The 17,487-nt window shown below is 36.2% G+C and overlaps 4 protein-coding genes across 9 annotated transcripts; all 4 read right to left on the bottom strand.

The window, feature by feature from the left end:
- Positions 1 to 18: 18 nt before the first annotated feature.
- Positions 19 to 4,971, bottom strand: LOC128887169 (intraflagellar transport protein 140 homolog). Its single transcript, XM_054142762.1, has 6 exons — positions 4,492 to 4,971; positions 4,183 to 4,430; positions 3,800 to 4,118; positions 3,504 to 3,720; positions 462 to 3,432; positions 19 to 372 (listed from the first exon to the last, which is right to left on the bottom strand). The coding sequence occupies exons 1-6, from the start codon at positions 4,753 to 4,755 to the stop codon at positions 57 to 59; spliced, it is 4,335 nt and encodes a 1,444-aa protein (XP_053998737.1). The 5' UTR covers positions 4,756 to 4,971; the 3' UTR covers positions 19 to 56.
- A 17-nt stretch (positions 4,972 to 4,988) lies between these two features.
- LOC128887179 (hyaluronan mediated motility receptor-like) lies at positions 4,989 to 7,337 on the bottom strand. Of its 4 annotated transcripts, none has more exons than XM_054142787.1 (6): positions 7,011 to 7,337; positions 6,549 to 6,949; positions 5,998 to 6,481; positions 5,711 to 5,923; positions 5,462 to 5,650; positions 4,989 to 5,373 (listed from the first exon to the last, which is right to left on the bottom strand). In XM_054142787.1, exons 1-6 carry the CDS (start codon positions 7,299 to 7,301, stop codon positions 5,326 to 5,328), a joined length of 1,626 nt encoding a protein of 541 aa, XP_053998762.1. In that variant the 5' UTR covers positions 7,302 to 7,337; the 3' UTR covers positions 4,989 to 5,325. The 4 variants fall into 4 exon arrangements, with proteins under 4 accessions (XP_053998762.1, XP_053998763.1, XP_053998764.1 ...); XM_054142788.1 differs by having other exon boundaries at positions 4,989 to 5,650; positions 5,998 to 6,231; positions 6,286 to 6,481; XM_054142789.1 differs by having other exon boundaries at positions 4,989 to 5,650; positions 6,549 to 6,681; positions 6,760 to 6,949.
- A 197-nt stretch (positions 7,338 to 7,534) lies between these two features.
- On the bottom strand, positions 7,535 to 10,727 carry LOC128887181 (hexosaminidase D-like). Its single transcript, XM_054142793.1, has 9 exons — positions 10,569 to 10,727; positions 10,425 to 10,479; positions 9,750 to 9,965; positions 9,337 to 9,685; positions 9,190 to 9,264; positions 8,914 to 9,109; positions 8,581 to 8,856; positions 8,426 to 8,512; positions 7,535 to 8,359 (listed from the first exon to the last, which is right to left on the bottom strand). Exons 1-9 carry the CDS (start codon positions 10,595 to 10,597, stop codon positions 8,185 to 8,187), a joined length of 1,458 nt encoding a protein of 485 aa, XP_053998768.1. The 5' UTR covers positions 10,598 to 10,727; the 3' UTR covers positions 7,535 to 8,184.
- Positions 10,728 to 11,000: 273 nt separating this feature from the next.
- On the bottom strand, positions 11,001 to 17,084 carry LOC128887180 (ubiquitin carboxyl-terminal hydrolase 22). Of its 3 annotated transcripts, XM_054142792.1 has the most exons (8): positions 16,981 to 17,084; positions 15,945 to 16,783; positions 15,461 to 15,877; positions 14,246 to 14,378; positions 13,961 to 14,176; positions 13,468 to 13,882; positions 12,825 to 13,391; positions 11,001 to 12,747 (listed from the first exon to the last, which is right to left on the bottom strand). In XM_054142792.1, exons 3-8 carry the CDS (start codon positions 15,578 to 15,580, stop codon positions 12,690 to 12,692), a joined length of 1,509 nt encoding a protein of 502 aa, XP_053998767.1. In that variant the 5' UTR covers positions 15,581 to 15,877; positions 15,945 to 16,783; positions 16,981 to 17,084; the 3' UTR covers positions 11,001 to 12,689. The 3 variants fall into 3 exon arrangements, with proteins under 3 accessions (XP_053998767.1, XP_053998765.1, XP_053998766.1); XM_054142790.1 differs by having other exon boundaries at positions 15,461 to 16,783; XM_054142791.1 differs by lacking the exon at positions 16,981 to 17,084 and having other exon boundaries at positions 15,461 to 16,815.
- Between the last annotated feature and the right edge of the window lie 403 nt (positions 17,085 to 17,487).

Genomic DNA, 17,487 nt, shown 5'->3' with positions numbered 1-17,487 from the left:
AATTTGAGTTAAAACTAAATTTTGTGTGTGTATTTTTTACTTAATTCGCTTTTTATTTATTCGCCCAGGAGTTCTTCGATATCATCGTCTTCTCTGTCGGAACTCTCTTCTCGTTGGACTTTCATTTTATAACCGAGAGTGTCCAACACGCTCATGTTGTAATAGTAACTCAAATTAATCCCAGGTACTAAACGCTTTAATTCCTCTACTGCAGCATGCGCTTTATCAGTGTCGCCTATGTTAATATAATACTGTGTTATAGTCGCGAATAAATCACCACGGCGTACGGACTGTTCCAAATCAGGTCCTTGGGAATCGAGTAATTGACGGACCTGTTGCATCGCTGTTCCTACTTCACCTCTATCAAATAATCTGTAACAATATTTTGTAATATTTCGTTAACAATTTTATTTTGTAGGTTTTTATTACTGCGTACGATGTGCGTAAACATAGATACATACTTCTTGATATCTAGATAGCGTCTAATCGTTGCTATTCTATTGTTTACCAAATCAACGGCTCTTTTGTGAATATCAGGATCCCTTGGAGTGGTTACTTTTGCAAGACATCTACTGGCTTGATTTAGAGCATCGAGAGCCTTCTCATAATTCTGAAATTCGTCTATCTCCACCTGAGCGCAGGCAACATAGAAATTGGCCAAAAGATCCATCGCTTTTCCTTTAGAGTAAAAATTAATAATATTTTTCAGCACTTCTGGCTGATTTTGCCAATCCAGCGACTGTAGATAATTCCCAGCCATGATGTAAATTTCTCTCTGCCTAGAAACTTGAGCAAAGAAGCAGATCTTTTCTGTATCACCAGATTTTAGTAATGCTTTCATAGCTCTCAATTTATTTCCAGCTTGAGTGAATTTCTTTGTCGCCAAATGATAATTTCCTTGCTCAAAAGCAATTTCACCGATTCTTTCCAATATAGAGATACGAATCTTTTCGCGTTCCGGATCGTTATCAATCTTTTCCAGTGTCATCTTGTCTGCGAGATCTTCGATTAACTGAATATTGTGCTGTTGTATGAGTTCCAAAGCTTCCAAGTATTTTCTTCCTGTAGCGAGTAAATCTACAGCTTTTTCGATTTGATCATTCTGAACGAAATAGTCTGCACACTTCTCTATTAAAGCAGGATCAGAATCTGCATTAACATCCATAATAATCAGCTGCAAAGCACTATATTGCTGAGTTTTGAATGCAATGTCCAAAGCTTTGTGCAACAATCCAGCTTTATGATACAATAAAACTGCTTTATCTGGCTGGTCGTTTTCTTCAAAATATTTTGCAACATCTATTTGCGATTGCCTTGGTGCTAATACAGCCAAGGGCCATAATTCTTCATACATGTTGTGTTCTTTACACAATCTGATTGCATTTGTATAAGCTTTAGCAACAGTGTAAAAATGAATGGCCTGTGATACGATATTTTTCGATTCGTAATGTGCAGCTAGGTGATACGCAGAAGCAGCGTGATTTGTTCGAGACACCAGATCGCTAACTTCGTCTTCCTTGCCAAAATAACAAAGCAATCTTGTCATTGATAAAGTATTCTTAGCTTGTTCATATAAACGCAAGGCTCCCTCCATGTCTCCTGTTGATTCTATGTATTGTGCATGCCAATTTTTTATTTCTGGGTCTTCAGAATTGTTAAGATACGTCAACAATTCTCTAGGTCTTACGAGTAGCATCCTTGGTACCTCAAACCTGTGGCAATCTGCTTTGGTATACATCTCAATAGCCTCTGCTATTTTACCTTCCTGCTCAAGGGTTTTTGCGTAGTTATAGTAGCTTGTCTTTTCGCAAATTTTATTCTCATTAGATGCCAGTTGTATGGCTTCCTTGAATTTACTGCGAGCTTCGAGAACTCTGCCCAATAGATCCAATCTTTTCGCTTCGCGGAAGAGGCGTTCAGCGTCATTGTATAAACCAAGTTCCACAGCTAGTACACCCACCTTAGCTTCCAGATTTAGACTATCATCTTGCATAGCTTCTCTGAGTGCTCTTGCTGCTTTAGCTTGCTTCATATGACCCAAACACAGAAGAGCCATATTCAACTGCTTTGTCTTCACACACATTCTTGCCAAACTCTTCCAAATCCCTTCATTTTTAATGGACTTTATAGCCTTAAAAGCCTCATCCATGTTAGCAACGCTGATATGAAAGCTAAAATCTAAAACAGCTTTCTTTGTGACTACATCGCATATACCTAGTTCCTCGAAATCCCTCATAAGTAACTTTTCTACTTTACTATTTCTATCTGCAGTCTTCTCAGAATTCAGAATAATGATATGCGGAGTCTCTACACCTAACACTCTACAATTTTCGTCTTTGATTGGTTTTATATCCTGCACGACTATTCCATGATCTGACGTAGCAAACATTGATACTAAAACTACAGTAGCATTCGAAACTGAAAAGTCATTCTCTTCTTTTTGTTTCGACAACTGCTTATAATCTCGTGTCTCCAATTTCTGAGCGCGACACACTAAAAGCCTAGGATCTTCGACATCCCAGCAGTGAGCAGTGACTAATCTTCCTTTACACTTTACGGTTAGACCGGTATTGTCTTCGTCAGTATCGTCGGATACTGCAAAATCAAATTCGAGTATTTGATCGCTTTCTATGTCCCAGATGTATAAAATTGAACTAGGCATCAAATTAGCCATAGCAACGGTAATGGATACACAACGACAATCCGCATTACATCTAGCTTCAATAATCTCAGCAAAATCGCTGATCGCTTCATAAGTCGCCATTGCTCTGGTGTGTAACTTAGCTTCTCGCTTACTCAAATCCCAAATTTTTAGTATACCATTCAGAGATGCAACCGTTAGAAACGGTCCAGTGAGATCCATTGTAATTGGTTCACCTTCCTCTGGCAGTGTAGGTAGAATCTGGATAATTGTACCTTCCACCGACCGCAATTGTATAACTACAGGCGTCAAAACTATTAGAGTGTGATCGTAAATTAATAGTTTTTCCGTATCGCAATTAAAACTGGTAATTATAGCAGTGTTAATCGAATTTTCTTTATAAATTCTATAAACTACGATTTGTCTACTCGAGGATACGGCAACGTACTCTTTATTAACAGCAACGAGTTGTACTTGAATATCGGTTTTCAAAGTGTATGTCAGCTCTTCAATCTCTAATAAAATCTGAGTAGGACTGAGTTGACTGGCGCAAACCCCGTCATTGTATGCAGCACACATTGGTTGTTGATGTAATATAAATACATTTGTGATACAATTAACAGCAAGAAGTGGGTTTCTTAACAAGGCGGCACCCCATGTCAGTTGTTTCACTGTACCATGAATACTACAAGATTCTGGTATAGTTGGCCAGCCACTCTCATCGTTATCCATTTCAACTTTGCGTTTCCATAAGTAAATTGTTCCCAAATTTGTTCCAGCAGCCAAAGTACCTGTGAAATATTATCAATGTATTTGTATGTACAGATTCTGTTCTGCAAATGAAGTCAAGCATTAACAGTACCATTGCTTTTACAGAAAGATATGCTTGTGCAGATTTCTTGTGGTGTAGCAATACTTTCAGTTGATGAATCTGGTGGAGAAAGTACATAAGTATCACCAGTGTAAAGATCCCAGCAACGAATGCCTAATTCTCCCGTAAGAATTGCTAAAGTATTTCCGCTAGTCCAACACAATGTTGGACTAGTTCTCGATATATCGCATCTACTGCTAAGTTTCACCTAAACAGGAAAAATCAAAATTATATAAACTAGGATTGTTGTGTTTGGAAAACATAAAAAGAAAGAGATATTTAATCACTTTTGTTAATTCTGTGAGTCGTCCAGTAATAGGATCTGCTTGAAAATGTCCTATGTTCAAACCTTCTGTCATAATAATAATAGAATCTCTAGTCTGATGATGCAATAAAAATTGTAATGCAGCACCACTCATACTAAGTACTTCTGTACATTGTCCCTGATTATCAACAAAATATATCACACTGTTAGTAGTTCCTATATAAAAAGCATGATTATCTCTTTGAGGTGCAACAGTTGTTGGTGCAGCAGTTCTAGGTCGCCAAGAGCTAAACATATCTAATGCTCTTTCATCTCCTGCAACTGCTGCTCTTGCTAACCCACTGAAGCAATTAATATTATTTAATTATTTTCAATCAATTGAACACAGATATATTTCATACGCACCTTATATCAATTGTTGGTTTTGGTGGAATGGTTTTAAATATCATCTGCACAAAAGAATCTTTCAACTCATGATGAAATGTCATTAGTAATTGCCCTCTTGAATCAATTTTCCAACCAATTATCGACCCACTTGAGTCTGCAGATACCAATCTTCCACCATGTTGACTCCATTGTAGAATATTAATGGGATCACGATGTGGAGTAACTATTATATTGAATTCTGTACTTCCAGTATCACCTGGCCACACCTAAACAAATATTCACATAAATGTAGATGATTATGCTTTTAATTTCAGACAAATTATTTACCCGCAATTCTCCTGTTTCCCATCCTGCTGCAAGCCAACGTTTTTCTGGATGCCACCCAATAGCAGTGACCTGAGCAACCGAATGTCTTGGTGATTCCACATCCTGAATAGGCTCTCCTTGATCATCATAAATTGTCACGAAACCACCTTTATCCTGAGAATATGAGGCAATTGCTAACAATGGATAGTTAGCATGCCAAATCACGTGAGTACTAATAGAAGCTGTTTCTGGATTTTGTACACGCGCATCAAAATACAGTGACATTATTCTTCGATTGCTTTATTTTCACTGTTAACATTGAAACCCTCATGCAAGCAACTTATAAAATCTAATGTTTAACTTTATGATCTTAAATACGAATTAAAAATAAGTTTTATCTATCCAAAAACTGTAAAATCATAAATTTAAATATCATTGAAAAATTCATTGTATCCTTTTATATATAAATTAATATGTTGATGTCTGTCAGGAATTTTTTTTAAAAGATGAACTGTTTCTCAAAAATTTGACAGTTCACAACTTAGTTGACATGTTCGTTGCCATGGCAATATGGCATCGAAAGATGGACGAAAAAAACTGAGCCATCTAGCGACCAGGTAATTTAAATTCACAGTTTTAGTCACTAGATGGCAGTAGTATTCACTTTAAAAAGTAATTTTGTTTATATTCATTTTGTACTAAATTAATAGATAAAAGAATTATTTAAATTCATCTATCGAGGAAGTTAAAGAAAGTAAAATCTCGTTAGTATACAGTTTATTAATAAAAAGATAATTTATACATTTATAACATTTATGTTTTAGAGTCTAGGATTCACTATTCTATTAACTTGAGTTACAATTTCTTCATGCTAAGTACTTGGTCTTCTAGTTCAGCAATCTTCTACAGTTTTCAAAAATGATCTCTTAATATTATAATCTTATATTAACTGTAGTCTTACATTTAAAGTAAAGTTTATATGGCACAGTACCCTAAGATGCTCCTGAGTCTGAGTTTTTGTTGTTGCTTCTGTTTCTGCCAACAATGTTTTGTACTGTTTTTCTAACAGTGTAACAATACTGACTACCTCACTTTGTTTCATTGTGTTTAGAGATGTACTCAATTCATTTTTTTGTTCTTGTAATTGTAATTGTAAGGCTTTTATTTCCAAATCCTTGTTCTATAAAATAACATATTAAGCAATATAATATTGTACTGATTAGAATTTTTATACGATTACCTTGATAACGTGCGTCATTCTTTTCTCATAATCGCTTTCAAGTTTCTCTTTAGACCTTTCAAGCTTTAAAACGACTTTCTTCAATGCAGAGACCTTGGACGTGAGATTTTGATTTTGTGTTTGCGTCTCGTAATCTATTTCTTTTCTCCATTTGTTAAGTTCTTCTTTCATCATCGCGTACTGCTCTACTAACGTTCTTTGTAATTTCTCCTCCTAAGAGATACAGCAATATTTAATAGTATGCTTAATGTAATTGCGGTATTAAGCACACATGTACACAATCGTACATCTTCAATCTTCTTCTCCAGTTTTATTTCCAAATCATGGATCTTGTTCGTCAACAATTCAATTTCTTCTTTTCGTCCTGCATCTTGTCGTGATAATTCCAAATCTTTCTTCTCAAGGAATTCCTGTTTCATATACAACTCTTTACACTTTTCCTTTGTAAACACATCAAACTGTTCACATATTGCCTTGACTTTGTCCATCCATTGTTTTTCTGTTTCTTTAAGTTGCTCATCCTTCAAAATAATTTTTATGTTTCTCATTTCACAAATAAAACTTTTACTTCTTACCTTACCATGGATGATTTCCTCCAGCTTTTCAGCAATTACAGATACACTGTTATCCAATGCCTCATTTTTTAATTGAGCCCCTTCTAATTCATGTTTCAATGCAGTAAACTGTTGTACAACTGTACAGTGATAGTCTTGTACAACTTCTTTATAGTTTTCTTTCAGAGAATTTTGTATCTTTTGCATCTCTAGCAGCCTTTAACAATTTTTAATCGTTTACACTTTCATTGCCTCTTTCAAATTATATTTAATGGTATACTAACTTAGCTTTTAAAGTAGTGACATCAGAAGTTAATTGATTAATACTTGTACACAAGCGATTATCCATATTATTACTACAATGTCTCGGATGTTCCAATAATCGATTCTTTAGATATTCATTTTGGGTCTGCAGCTCTGTAATAAGAGTACTCAGTGTATCGATACGCTGCTCATAAATTTTTGTTTGACTTTTTCTTATTGTATTCTGATTACGAAAACGAACAGTTGGTGAAGCGTTAGTTGCGTCCAAGCATTGGCTCGTACTCGTGACGTCCATCGTGCGGTGCTTCATTAATGATCTACTTCGTTGGTGCTGGATACATTTTGCACTTGGTTTTAAACAGCTACGAAGAGGTCTCGCAACATAATCTGATAGATCGCTTACAGATGAACTAATACAAACCTGTATTACGTATTAATTAATTTAATATCACGGTAGAGTTTGTAAATTCTAATATAGGTACCATATGATATGACTTAGGCAATGGAATTAGAAATCCACTAGGTGGAGGTCTGCTGAAAATTCCGTCGATACGACCCATCTTCAATTGCCTACATAATTCTAAGAGATATTCATTTCTGAGACGGCGTTGTGAGGTTGCAGCATTTAATTTATCAAGCCAAACTTTGCATAATTGAGCACTTTCTGCAGATGTCAACTCTAGTACGTAAGGTCTGGTACGTGCTAGAGTTTCCTTAAAGCATTCGTCCAACTTCAAAGCTTCTTGTTCATTATGTTCTCCAATTTTTTGCATGATCTTTATCCAACTGGGTTAGAAGAAAGTATTATTTGAAATAAATTTAAAAAAGACATTTTTCCGGAAATGTTTACTTTTTAATAGTATCTTAGTTTTGTTTCTCGTTCAATAACGAAGATCACGCGATGGCCATGAATTATATTAAAAAAAAGGGGGTAGAAAACAAATGCATCAGAAATGGAATAATTTGAAAGAAAATCGTATATTGGTAATTACTATTTATTCATTACTACAATTTTCGGATACGTTTCACCTACTTTAACTTTGACTACATTTACAGATAGTATAATACGGTTCTTCGACTAGTACTCTTTGAAAACAATTATTAGATTACTTCATAAATTGACTAATAAAAAGACTTCATGAAATACATTGCGTAAAATCTTTATACAGCTATTTAGTATGATTTTCTCAAATTTTTCGAAAAGGTGTTTGTGAAAGGAGTACAAAAAATATTTGCACATACTATGTGCACGATTAACGTAGATAGAAGCAAATACGATAAGCACAATAGTCAAGAAGTGTGATTATTGAGCTCAATTACGTTATAATGATCCTTTCATAGCCAGTATCACAGGACAGCTCGCAACATGACAAAGATCAGGTGACTAGGAAATAGTCATAAGTTCATTCGTTCACTCTTAAGCTAAGTAATAAAATAATCCTCCTTTCTTTTATAAAATTATATCCCGTGCGTATCATATAACATTATTTTTTTAAATCGATCTTTTCACTGCATCTACTTATAAGATAAAATTGTACAATACGCTAAATTTGTTTCGTACTTTGTTTATCAGCCTATCGTTTTGTATTCGTTACTTTTGTTGAAGTTGGTCATTGAGATCTAAAGCAGAAAGTCTGCAAAATACTTATTAAAACATTAAACTCGACTATTCAATTTAATTTGATTTTCTGCCGTCTGTTTCAATTCTACAAGTTTCCCTTTCATGGGTTGTATGTTTGTACCTATCCATTCGTCAATCATTGTTGGAAAGAAAATACTTTCCATTTGAAATCGCAAATATCCTTCCAAAGAAGATAATTCCAATAGTAACCTACAAAGATCATTCTCAATGATATATGATTTTTATTGTAATAATCATAGAAATAAATGAACATACTCTGTGAAAGCAGGTACTAAATTCTCTAACTGCATCGGATTTGTGTAATTATTCGTGACTTGCCATGGATTCATCCATGTTGATATTCTATAACAATTAGTACACATGTAATAATGAAAACAATATTCAAAAGGGATATTAAAATGCATACTTACTGTTCACTAGCAGTAATATTATGATATTTAGCTCTAAAATTTAAAAACCACTCTACACCCACTGCAACCTGCCAACCAGGAAAGAGTAAATTGCTGGGGATCGGTGCTGGTCTTGGTTGTGGTGTTATATGAAGTGGATGATCTATATACCCTAAACTCTTGGCCACTTGATTGTGTATTTGTTCAGAATAACCATGGAGCCAGACTTTCAAGCATAACGCTAGTGACGGTATTGACGTAGGTAATAATTCGCATAGTGTCGCGTAATGGTCATACCTAAAATTAAAAGTCGATAAAACTATTTTATTAAATACAAATTTCAATAAAAATTACCTTGACCAACCAGTAAAAGCTGTTCCTCGAAATTCGTGAACTTTAGTCACATGTACACTTAATTCTTCTAACCATTTTTCATGATTACTGACATGATGCCTTACAACTGGTACATGTTGTGAAGATCCAGTAGCACCTTTAAATGCAGTAGCCGCCCAAATACGGGGAAAGACTGCGGTATACTTATCCCATAGTCCTAATGAACAATTTTAATACTATGTCATTTTCTAACATTTAGATATCAATATTTATTACAATTCCTCATAGAAACCTTACCATGAGGTATAGCAAAATTATCTCTAGGATTGTAGTGCCAAATCATAGGTTCTACATATTTTCCAATATAATGATCTGAAAATTATATGAAATACATTTATGCAATAATATATGACTTAGAATAGTATAAGTAAATGATCAAAATACCATTCAATATTTGTAAATCTATAGATCTTAACATATCATCCCATATGATAATCTTTAAGTAGGGATATGTTTCTTGTACATATTGTGCAATAGCCAAGATGTGTTCCAGGTATAGAGACTGCTTTCCATACTTGCTAGAAGCAGCACGTTTTGTACAAACAGAGCATAGACCTAAATGCCAGACTTCATCTGCACCTATATGCAAATATTGTATGTCTGGATGAAAACTAACTATTTGCCGTATCAAGGACTTTACCAAAGGCAATGTCCTGGGATTAGAGGGACAAATTGAGCTTGGAAAATGCTCTACTTCTCTCAATGATTTCCACTCATTATGTTTTAATACAAACTGTAATTGGTCTAATGTTAGTTAAAACTGTTTCAATTTATAGTTGCATTCTGGTTTTCTGTACCTCCATATGTCCGAATGTTTGGACCAAAGGAACAATTGCTAAACCACAGTCTCCTGCTAACTGTAAGATATGTCTAGCCTCCTGAGCTGTGTATCCACTGGTCAAATTGCTTAATCCATTGCTCCCTATATGAGAAAGTTCTCGATTGTATGGAAATGTGTCTTCCCATTCTAGGAGGAGACCAGTGGCACCCCATGTTCTCAGAAGAGGAAACAACTGCAATAAATTATGTATATTTAACGATTACATATCATTCTATGTTTTAATCTCTTAAGCACAACATTTTTGTACACTGCATTGATCCAACTTTTGAATGCATGGTTATAAGTAAACAATATAGTATCATATCCAAGGATTTGAAAAATTATAAAACGTGTAAGAATCACCTCGCAAGAGTATTAAGTACACCGAAAATTAGATACATGAAAGTTTAGGTACAGAAAAATTACGCCTTATTACGCGAGTGTTCTAAAACATAATCTACAAACGTCCTTCTTAGACAAATCACGAGACTGTATCAATTAAATAAAAATCCAGATATTGATGTTTAGAATTGTGTAAGAATTATCTCACAAATAATGGAAAGAAGACATGTCATTATAATTCGATAACGCTGCTGTCAGATAAGAGATACAGTGTGTGTAAACAATGTGGTTGTTTATTTGGGCAACAGACCTTCTCGAAGTAACAAACTCGTGGCGGAGCACCCTTAAGATCTAAGTGGACTAGTCTGCAAAGAAAATATCATTTTTTTTGTGATGTGACATTCATTTGAACAACAGTTTTTCGGAAATTTACATCAATTAATCGGCCGTTTACCTGTGCAAGCCAAACGTCAAGCCGTCCATCTTTCCTCCATTACTACGACGTTAATTAAAGGGGATACAGTATAAAGATTGCTACAGCCACTTTACATATGAAAAATTACAATAAATATTTTTTTTTATTATTGCGACACTAAAACTATAATTATTCACACTATGAATTAATTCTATATTTAGGTTTCAACACGCGGTCTATGATTTAAATTCGAACGCTGATACGAAAAATTTACTTAAAAATATCATCAATGAGGATAACTTGATAAAGAATTTACGATATTTTATGTATTTTGAAAAGTAAATATCAATCATTGCATTAGATGTGATAAAAGATTATCTACCGTACATTAACATTATACATTTCCTTTTAATAAAGCACATAGGTGTACCACGTGTTTAGGATCATTAGGACAGTATCAATAAAAGATGGTTCTTCCATGAAATATAACTTTATTTCTGTATACCTTTACTTCAGCCTTATATAAAATGTTACAACAGCAGGTGTAATATTTAATTTCCAGATGTAGTTTTATTGATCATGTCACAATACATTACGAGAATAGACGCACCATTGCAGTTGCAATGCGATCAGTAAATCTGTCGAACGATGATAATGCTTACGACATCTATTTTTCTTATCTTTCTTCGTACAATATTCTTGTATGTACGTTGTTAAACCTATGTAGGTTACATATTTGTTTTTTGTTTTAAGAATTAGTTACATTTAGAAATCTCTTAGTGGAATTTTAACAATTTGACATAGGATCGTTTATTTTCGTTACGTACGAAGACGTACACGAAAAATGGTTTGTTAAACATTGATAGACACTATTCGTATTAGGCGTCTGCTGCGATTCACTTTCAGGTATCATTTAATATGAGAAAGATTATACGAAACTACGTGTTTAAGGGAAACGTGAACGCAAATTATCTCAATGAACACAATATAGAATATATCTATTCTGTTAAAAAATAGCGCACTATGATAATAACTATGGTAGGCACACAGTTAAGAAATAAAAGTGCAATCGAACGCTTGGCACTTTATAGAATCCGCTGTACAGAAAATTAAGCAAAATTATCAAAAGCGATATGCTCGATTCTTTAACAGGAAACTACGTATCTTTCTTCCGTTCGTCCGTTTGAACATCGTTAACCTTTAAATTGTTACATTAAAAATAAAAATAAAAATAAAACGGGCAAACAGACAAAAAATTTGTCAAACAGTGACTTTTTTTATTATACAGTCATGCGACATAATTCGCCTTGTTCAGATAATGTCATTATCCCCTCTTGCTTTTGTTATACGTTACTTCGTTTGTACAAAATTGATTCACCAAAGGATGGCTGACACGATGAATCGCGCGAAGAACATGTTTTAATCGAACGCGTACACAAGATCTAACATATTAATTCATTACTTGTAATACAATCTTAAGCCAACAAAAGAAAAGTTAAGAGTAAAAATCTGAGTCATGTGATCCATCCTTGGTGCCTCGTGTATACAAGTGTGAGGGCAGGAATATAACAATAGTCAGCGATATACAAAAATGCGATCGGTCGTTTAAAAAAATTGAGCTAATCTTACAACTACACTTACAATACTTTAGGATACGAACGGGGAAATCAATCGCCATGTGCGCTAGCCTAGATTTCGTCGAACGTAAAACACAATGGTGGAAAAAGTTTGAACATCACGACAAACATCTATGCTAACAGAGCGACATCCAATTAATTTCGATTATTTATAACAGTGATTAATTTCTAGTTTTATCTTTTCGCACGATCAAAGCGTAACAGTATAGTTATTCGTTAACACACTCTTCTAATTTCGAAAGTATTTTCGTCCGTACCACTTTTTAAACCATATCGTTTCGGACGGGAGTTCGAAATTTCTTTTTTGAGGCCTTCATTTCATTGTTTTTCTATATATCTATTTTCTGTCGCACAGATCATGCATGTCCGACCGATAAGCAAATTTCTTTAAGTCGGATAAAATTTATGAGACAATTTTTCAATACGAAATTATCTGTTTGATATATCTCTTAAGATGCTAAAGAACTTAAGTCTACCGCCCATGATTCGTCGTGATAAATAAATTAATTACATGATCTAACGTTTACACCTTGTTGTTTCGACCGTACTCCAAAATTTGTTTATGATAAAAAAGAAGATACCTGAAAAGGAAACGTTATTTCACTGCATCCTTCGTAATAATACTAACTGCGCACTATAACCAGTGCCGCGGACTCACCCCTCGCTAGTTAAGACGTCTTTTAATCTTGCTCTTGTAATCAAATGATCGTCGCATTTAAACCATTGATCTCTTTGCTGCCGTATAAAGGCAGTGTAGTGTCCAGTTTCCAAAGAACCTTCATGATTTATTACCGCAAACAATGAATATCTATTATCACTGAATGCCATGTCCTCTCCATTCTTTGGTAGTCCATCCATCATCGCACTATTATTGTTACCGTTTCGTCTGTGCGACATGAAAGGTGTCATGTCTAATTGTTCTGGGAACGAGATGAACGTGGAAATCTTCTTGTCCTGAATGCTAGAGTGCTCGAATCGTTTCAAGTGAAAACTGGCCACGATAGGGAGCTGTTTCATCGTCAATTGCTTGGTGCTCTCTTGATAAGTTTGGCAATTGCTGCACTTTATTTTTGCGCTAGAACCCAAGTGTTCTGCACGCGTAAACCTTTCCAGACAATCTAATAATGAGGTTGGAGGACCAGAACTATCGGAACCTGATGCACTAGCAGCTGGTCCCAAATCCAACGATATATCCCAGAATGGGTCTATCGTGGTCGATACTCCGCTAAAAATTATTATGTAAATATAGGTTCGTTCGCGTTACGGTACATACTACGTTATGATATAGATTTGTGTCGTACTTGCACGCCTGACAAACCACATCGCTTTGAAGCCCGCCAGTAAAGATTTGATCGATGATACAATTACAATGATGTGGATTATCTTTTACTAAAATCGGCGCTGCTTCGCAATGCCTATGCAAAACGTCAAGTGTAGCTATAAAGAATTCATGGGCATCCTGCTGTTCATAACCTGCTAAATGCCTGGCATGCGTCCATATCAAATGAAGAAGCTTGTGAAGTGTCAATGGTGCTTTACTGCCAGAATAAAATTCCTGAAAAAGATGAGACACTTCGCACACCAGGCAACGAGTGGGTTGTGGGCAGTGGTGACGGTCAGCAAGGAAATAATCTCTTAATAGTGGCGTGTGTATGAGTGCTTGTACAATACAGTTCATGAAACATGTACTTCCGAGATTTATAAGTCCTCTTAGACCTAAAAGTATTATAAAGTATAATTTTTAATTTATATTTAAATTCCTGATTTGCATGTAACATATGGTGTAACTCTTACCTATAGTAGAATTTTCGACTACACGCCTTCTGCGTGGATGTTTCCTTAGTAAATCTGCCTCTATTTGCGTTGGTTCCCATGCTCGATAAAATTCTCCAAAACTCAGTGATTTTGCAGACTCGCTCCACTGAGCTTTAGCAACTGTCAATAATTCTCTATCGTATACATAATCGCCGCATTGGAAGCACAAAATATTTCCATAACAAAGGTCAACGGCTGGAACATGAAATTTATCTAAGAAATACGTTCTGCAAATACGTTATGCTGGTGACTACTTGTAATTACCTAAAAAATGCTTTTTTGTCTTTGCATGTTCCTGTATATGACCTTTTACATAGCAGCCAAAGAATATACAGTGAAGACAAGAATGAAGGCGGTCTTTGTAAGTTTTACATGTATGACATAAGCAGCTTACAGCCTGAAAAATATAAGAACCATTTATTTACTGTACTCCTTATAGAAGATAAAAGTATTATCATACAAGTAAACTGTTATATAGATTAGATAAAAGTATGCTTATGGAAAGGTATCATGTGTTGCTCAACATATGTATAAAATACGATACGAAGGTTTATTTAATGTAAATCATAATTGTGTTATAGTATAAATGTTTGCGAATTTTCATCGATTGTAATACCGTAACATTATGCGAGCAAAAAATCTATCAGAACATTGTACCGGCAGAGTAATCATGTACGGCCGCCATTTTTAAATCCGTTTTTACACACGAGACGTCCATAAAAAGAGGACTGAAAATTAAATGACATTATCTGTATTGTATACAACGATTGTTGCAATTCGTGTTACAGTAACTTAAATCTAGCTTAGGAAATGAAAGAATGTTAATTAAGGAATGAGAAAGAAACACAAAAATAGGTAGAAAAGAATCAAGAATAGATTATGGATCGATAATCGAGTTTGTGAAATATTCAACGGACTATTTAATATTCCCAAACAACGCAAATAAAGACTGATCATTAGAACCGACCGTTATGCTAATAGCAAAACAAAGAATTTTTTTAAATGAACCTCATAATGAAAATCCAGGTTCATTAACAAATTAACAACCCCATCCTCGTAAAGCATGAATGAATCACGTAAAGAAAAAACAAAGCGGTCATAGAAGTTAGCACACTACTGTAAACAGTACGCGGGTGTTTACGGATCAGTTTGTCATTCTGATTAGGATATGCCCCGTGACTCAAGATCGCAAGTGAGACTAGAAAATGACAAAGAAAAGAAATGATCTCCGGGCGTCCGAGACTGCGAAAACGTCCTTGGTGTCGCGATTTCTCATTCTTATAAATTACTGTTTTTATCGTGTACCCGACGAACATGATCCCGTAACGAGACTACCAAATGGCAAGACGGAAAACAAGAAACAGGGATAGTACGACGTCGAATACAACATAGAGAGAGAAAGAGAGCACAGGCGAAAGCGAGAGAAGAGACAAAGACAGAACCTTGACCACGGATCACGCAAGAAAAAGATAGTCGCACCTTTCTTACGCGTGCCTCGGTCGACGTGCTGGTCACGAAATAGGAGTGTATCACTTTGTACGGCTGGATACCCTTGGCTGCTTTGAAATTATTCAAGTGTATGCAGCCATGGTCGCTCATCTCAGGCTGGCGTGAGCGACGCTGCCCTGTCTCCTCCTCGGCCTGGCAATAGCCCTGAACGCACTTGGATGCTCGCCGGCCTTCTTTGACCACCCAACAGATAACCACGATGACCACAACGACGAACCGAGAGTTGACCACCGACGGCACGACGTAGAGAACGGGCCGTCAACGACGAGCACGAGCACTACGTGGAGCGGTCGGTTTACGGCGACGACGGAGGCTGCTCTGTGCAGGGCGTAGCACGCTGGCCTTGGCAGAAGCGCGCGTGTCGTTGACATGGAAAACCGCGTGAACCTTGGAAAAAAAAGCGCAAGGGTTGTCCGTGCAGTGTTGTAGCCAGTCGATCGCTGTCACACCGTACCGATCTGTCCCCGTTGCTTGGAGAGAGACAGACCAGAGAGGAGGAAGAGACGAGGCAGACGAATCGAAATAGAGGTGCGCGCGACCAAGCGGATGATCTTTCTTTAACACCCACGAGACAATGGGGAGACCACCAATGCTCTCGGCGTCGACCTCTTCGAGGGAAAGCACCGCTTTCACTTCTCGTATCCACGTTTTCGACACCCGGGTGCTTACAGACACCAGCCGGTCACTGCAGGCGCCGCCGGTTAGAGCCAGCCCCTCTTTACCCCCACTACTAACGGTAGAACGTTCCCAGGCTCGACTCGTCCAAGGGCGACGATGGTTCTATCGACAATTCTGTTTCATTTCGTTTACTCCAATGTGCTCCAATGAGACATTGCGAAGACCATCACGCGTCGTTCGTATACGACGAATCGAGTATTATAGAAACTCGAAATAATTTTCACTAATATTCTCACCGCAAATACACCGCATAATTTGTTTCTTTTCATTGGCAAGTCACGTTTCTGATTCTCAAAATTGGAAACGAACGCGTGTCGAAAGAAAGGTTGTCTGCCAATCGTAAGTACCGTTATTTCGCGTATTACCTCGCGATTGGCTGTCAAATCATTTTTTTGTTCAAACGATATGATCGTAAAACATTCGCAGTTTTCAATAACTGTTCACGTCGCGTGAATTGCAACGTAAAATACCGGTTTGTAAAGCTTTAGAACTGAATTTTACGAAATAAGCGAGAACGATGAGTATATGGTATATCGTACGCTGGTTAATTGCCAGTAATATCTCAAATGATACGGTGCGACCGATCTGAGACTCTACAAACAAAAATTGGTGAACCTGAAACATTCGACAACGAACGTTCTATTATCTGTCAGGATTCGTAGAAATATTATTTTCGAAACTGCAACGCGCAGTCATACAGAAATAAAGAAACTACGTTAACGTTAAAAATACCTACAATACGCAACATGTATTTTAGGTTATAAAGAACTACGTACGGCACTGAACCCCCCCGCTTTCCTAACCCCTCTCACCTTAGAGTAACAGCTGCGCACGGTATGCATGCATCCCTTCGGAATCGTCTTCCTGGTAATTCGCAGCAGTGAAACCGCTAACTGATAATTCCTTCGTTGCGTGACCCATTGACTCTCAATGTTATTCTACAGCTTCTCGTCTATCAACAATAGCGCATCAATCAAATTATATTCTGATCAACGGTTCTGTCTCATAACCTCGACAATACGAATTAATATTGGTTTTTGTTATTACGAAGTCCGTAAATCTCGCATCTTGTGAAATTTATTAAAACAAAGTTGCATACGAGCATGGTAATATACAAAACCGTTCGAATAATTAAATATGGTGCAGAGCGTTATACGTCATGCATTTGTTGGCTGTCATATATATTCGCAACTCATCCAAGCTTTTTGACAACGTCGAGTTGTGTTTGACCAATTGATGTCGTCAAATTCGAAAGATTCTTATGCTGCCATCTATTCTAATAATTTGGAAGTTTCTAATACATAGCATGTAATTACTGA

The sequence above is a fragment of the Hylaeus anthracinus genome, unplaced genomic scaffold (assembly GCF_026225885.1).
Source record: "Hylaeus anthracinus isolate JK02 unplaced genomic scaffold, UHH_iyHylAnth1.0_haploid 11985, whole genome shotgun sequence".
NCBI lineage: Eukaryota > Metazoa > Arthropoda > Insecta > Hymenoptera > Colletidae > Hylaeus > Hylaeus anthracinus.
This window is presented reverse-complemented; position numbering and strand designations above follow the sequence as displayed.

Excerpts from the sequence above, each read along its gene's own strand:
- LOC128887169 (XM_054142762.1), bottom strand. The coding sequence starts at position 4,755 with ATGTCACTGTATTTTGATGCGCGTGTACAAAATCCAGAAACAGCTTCT. Across the intron at positions 3,721-3,799 it reads GACTCACAGAATTAACAAAA|GTGAAACTTAGCAGTAGATG; the intron begins GTGATTAAATAT and ends TTTCCTGTTTAG. Across the intron at positions 3,433-3,503 it reads ATCTTTCTGTAAAAGCAATG|GTACTTTGGCTGCTGGAACA; the intron begins GTACTGTTAATG and ends AATATTTCACAG.
- LOC128887180 (XM_054142790.1), bottom strand. The coding sequence starts at position 15,580 with ATGAGCGACCATGGCTGCATACACTTGAATAATTTCAAAGCAGCCAAG. Across the intron at positions 14,379-15,460 it reads CCGAGGCACGCGTAAGAAAG|GCTGTAAGCTGCTTATGTCA; the intron begins GTGCGACTATCT and ends TATATTTTTCAG. Across the intron at positions 13,883-13,960 it reads AGTCGAAAATTCTACTATAG|GTCTAAGAGGACTTATAAAT; the intron begins GTAAGAGTTACA and ends TAATACTTTTAG.
- LOC128887181 (XM_054142793.1), bottom strand. The coding sequence starts at position 10,597 with ATGGACGGCTTGACGTTTGGCTTGCACAG. Across the intron at positions 9,686-9,749 it reads AAACATTCGGACATATGGAG|TTTGTATTAAAACATAATGA; the intron begins GTACAGAAAACC and ends GACCAATTACAG. Across the intron at positions 8,513-8,580 it reads AATATTACTGCTAGTGAACA|AATATCAACATGGATGAATC; the intron begins GTAAGTATGCAT and ends TAATTGTTATAG.
- LOC128887179 (XM_054142786.1), bottom strand. The coding sequence starts at position 7,301 with ATGCAAAAAATTGGAGAACATAATGAACAAGAAGCTTTGAAGTTGGAC. Across the intron at positions 6,950-7,010 it reads TGCCTAAGTCATATCATATG|GTTTGTATTAGTTCATCTGT; the intron begins GTACCTATATTA and ends TACGTAATACAG. Across the intron at positions 5,651-5,710 it reads GAATGACGCACGTTATCAAG|AACAAGGATTTGGAAATAAA; the intron begins GTAATCGTATAA and ends GTTATTTTATAG.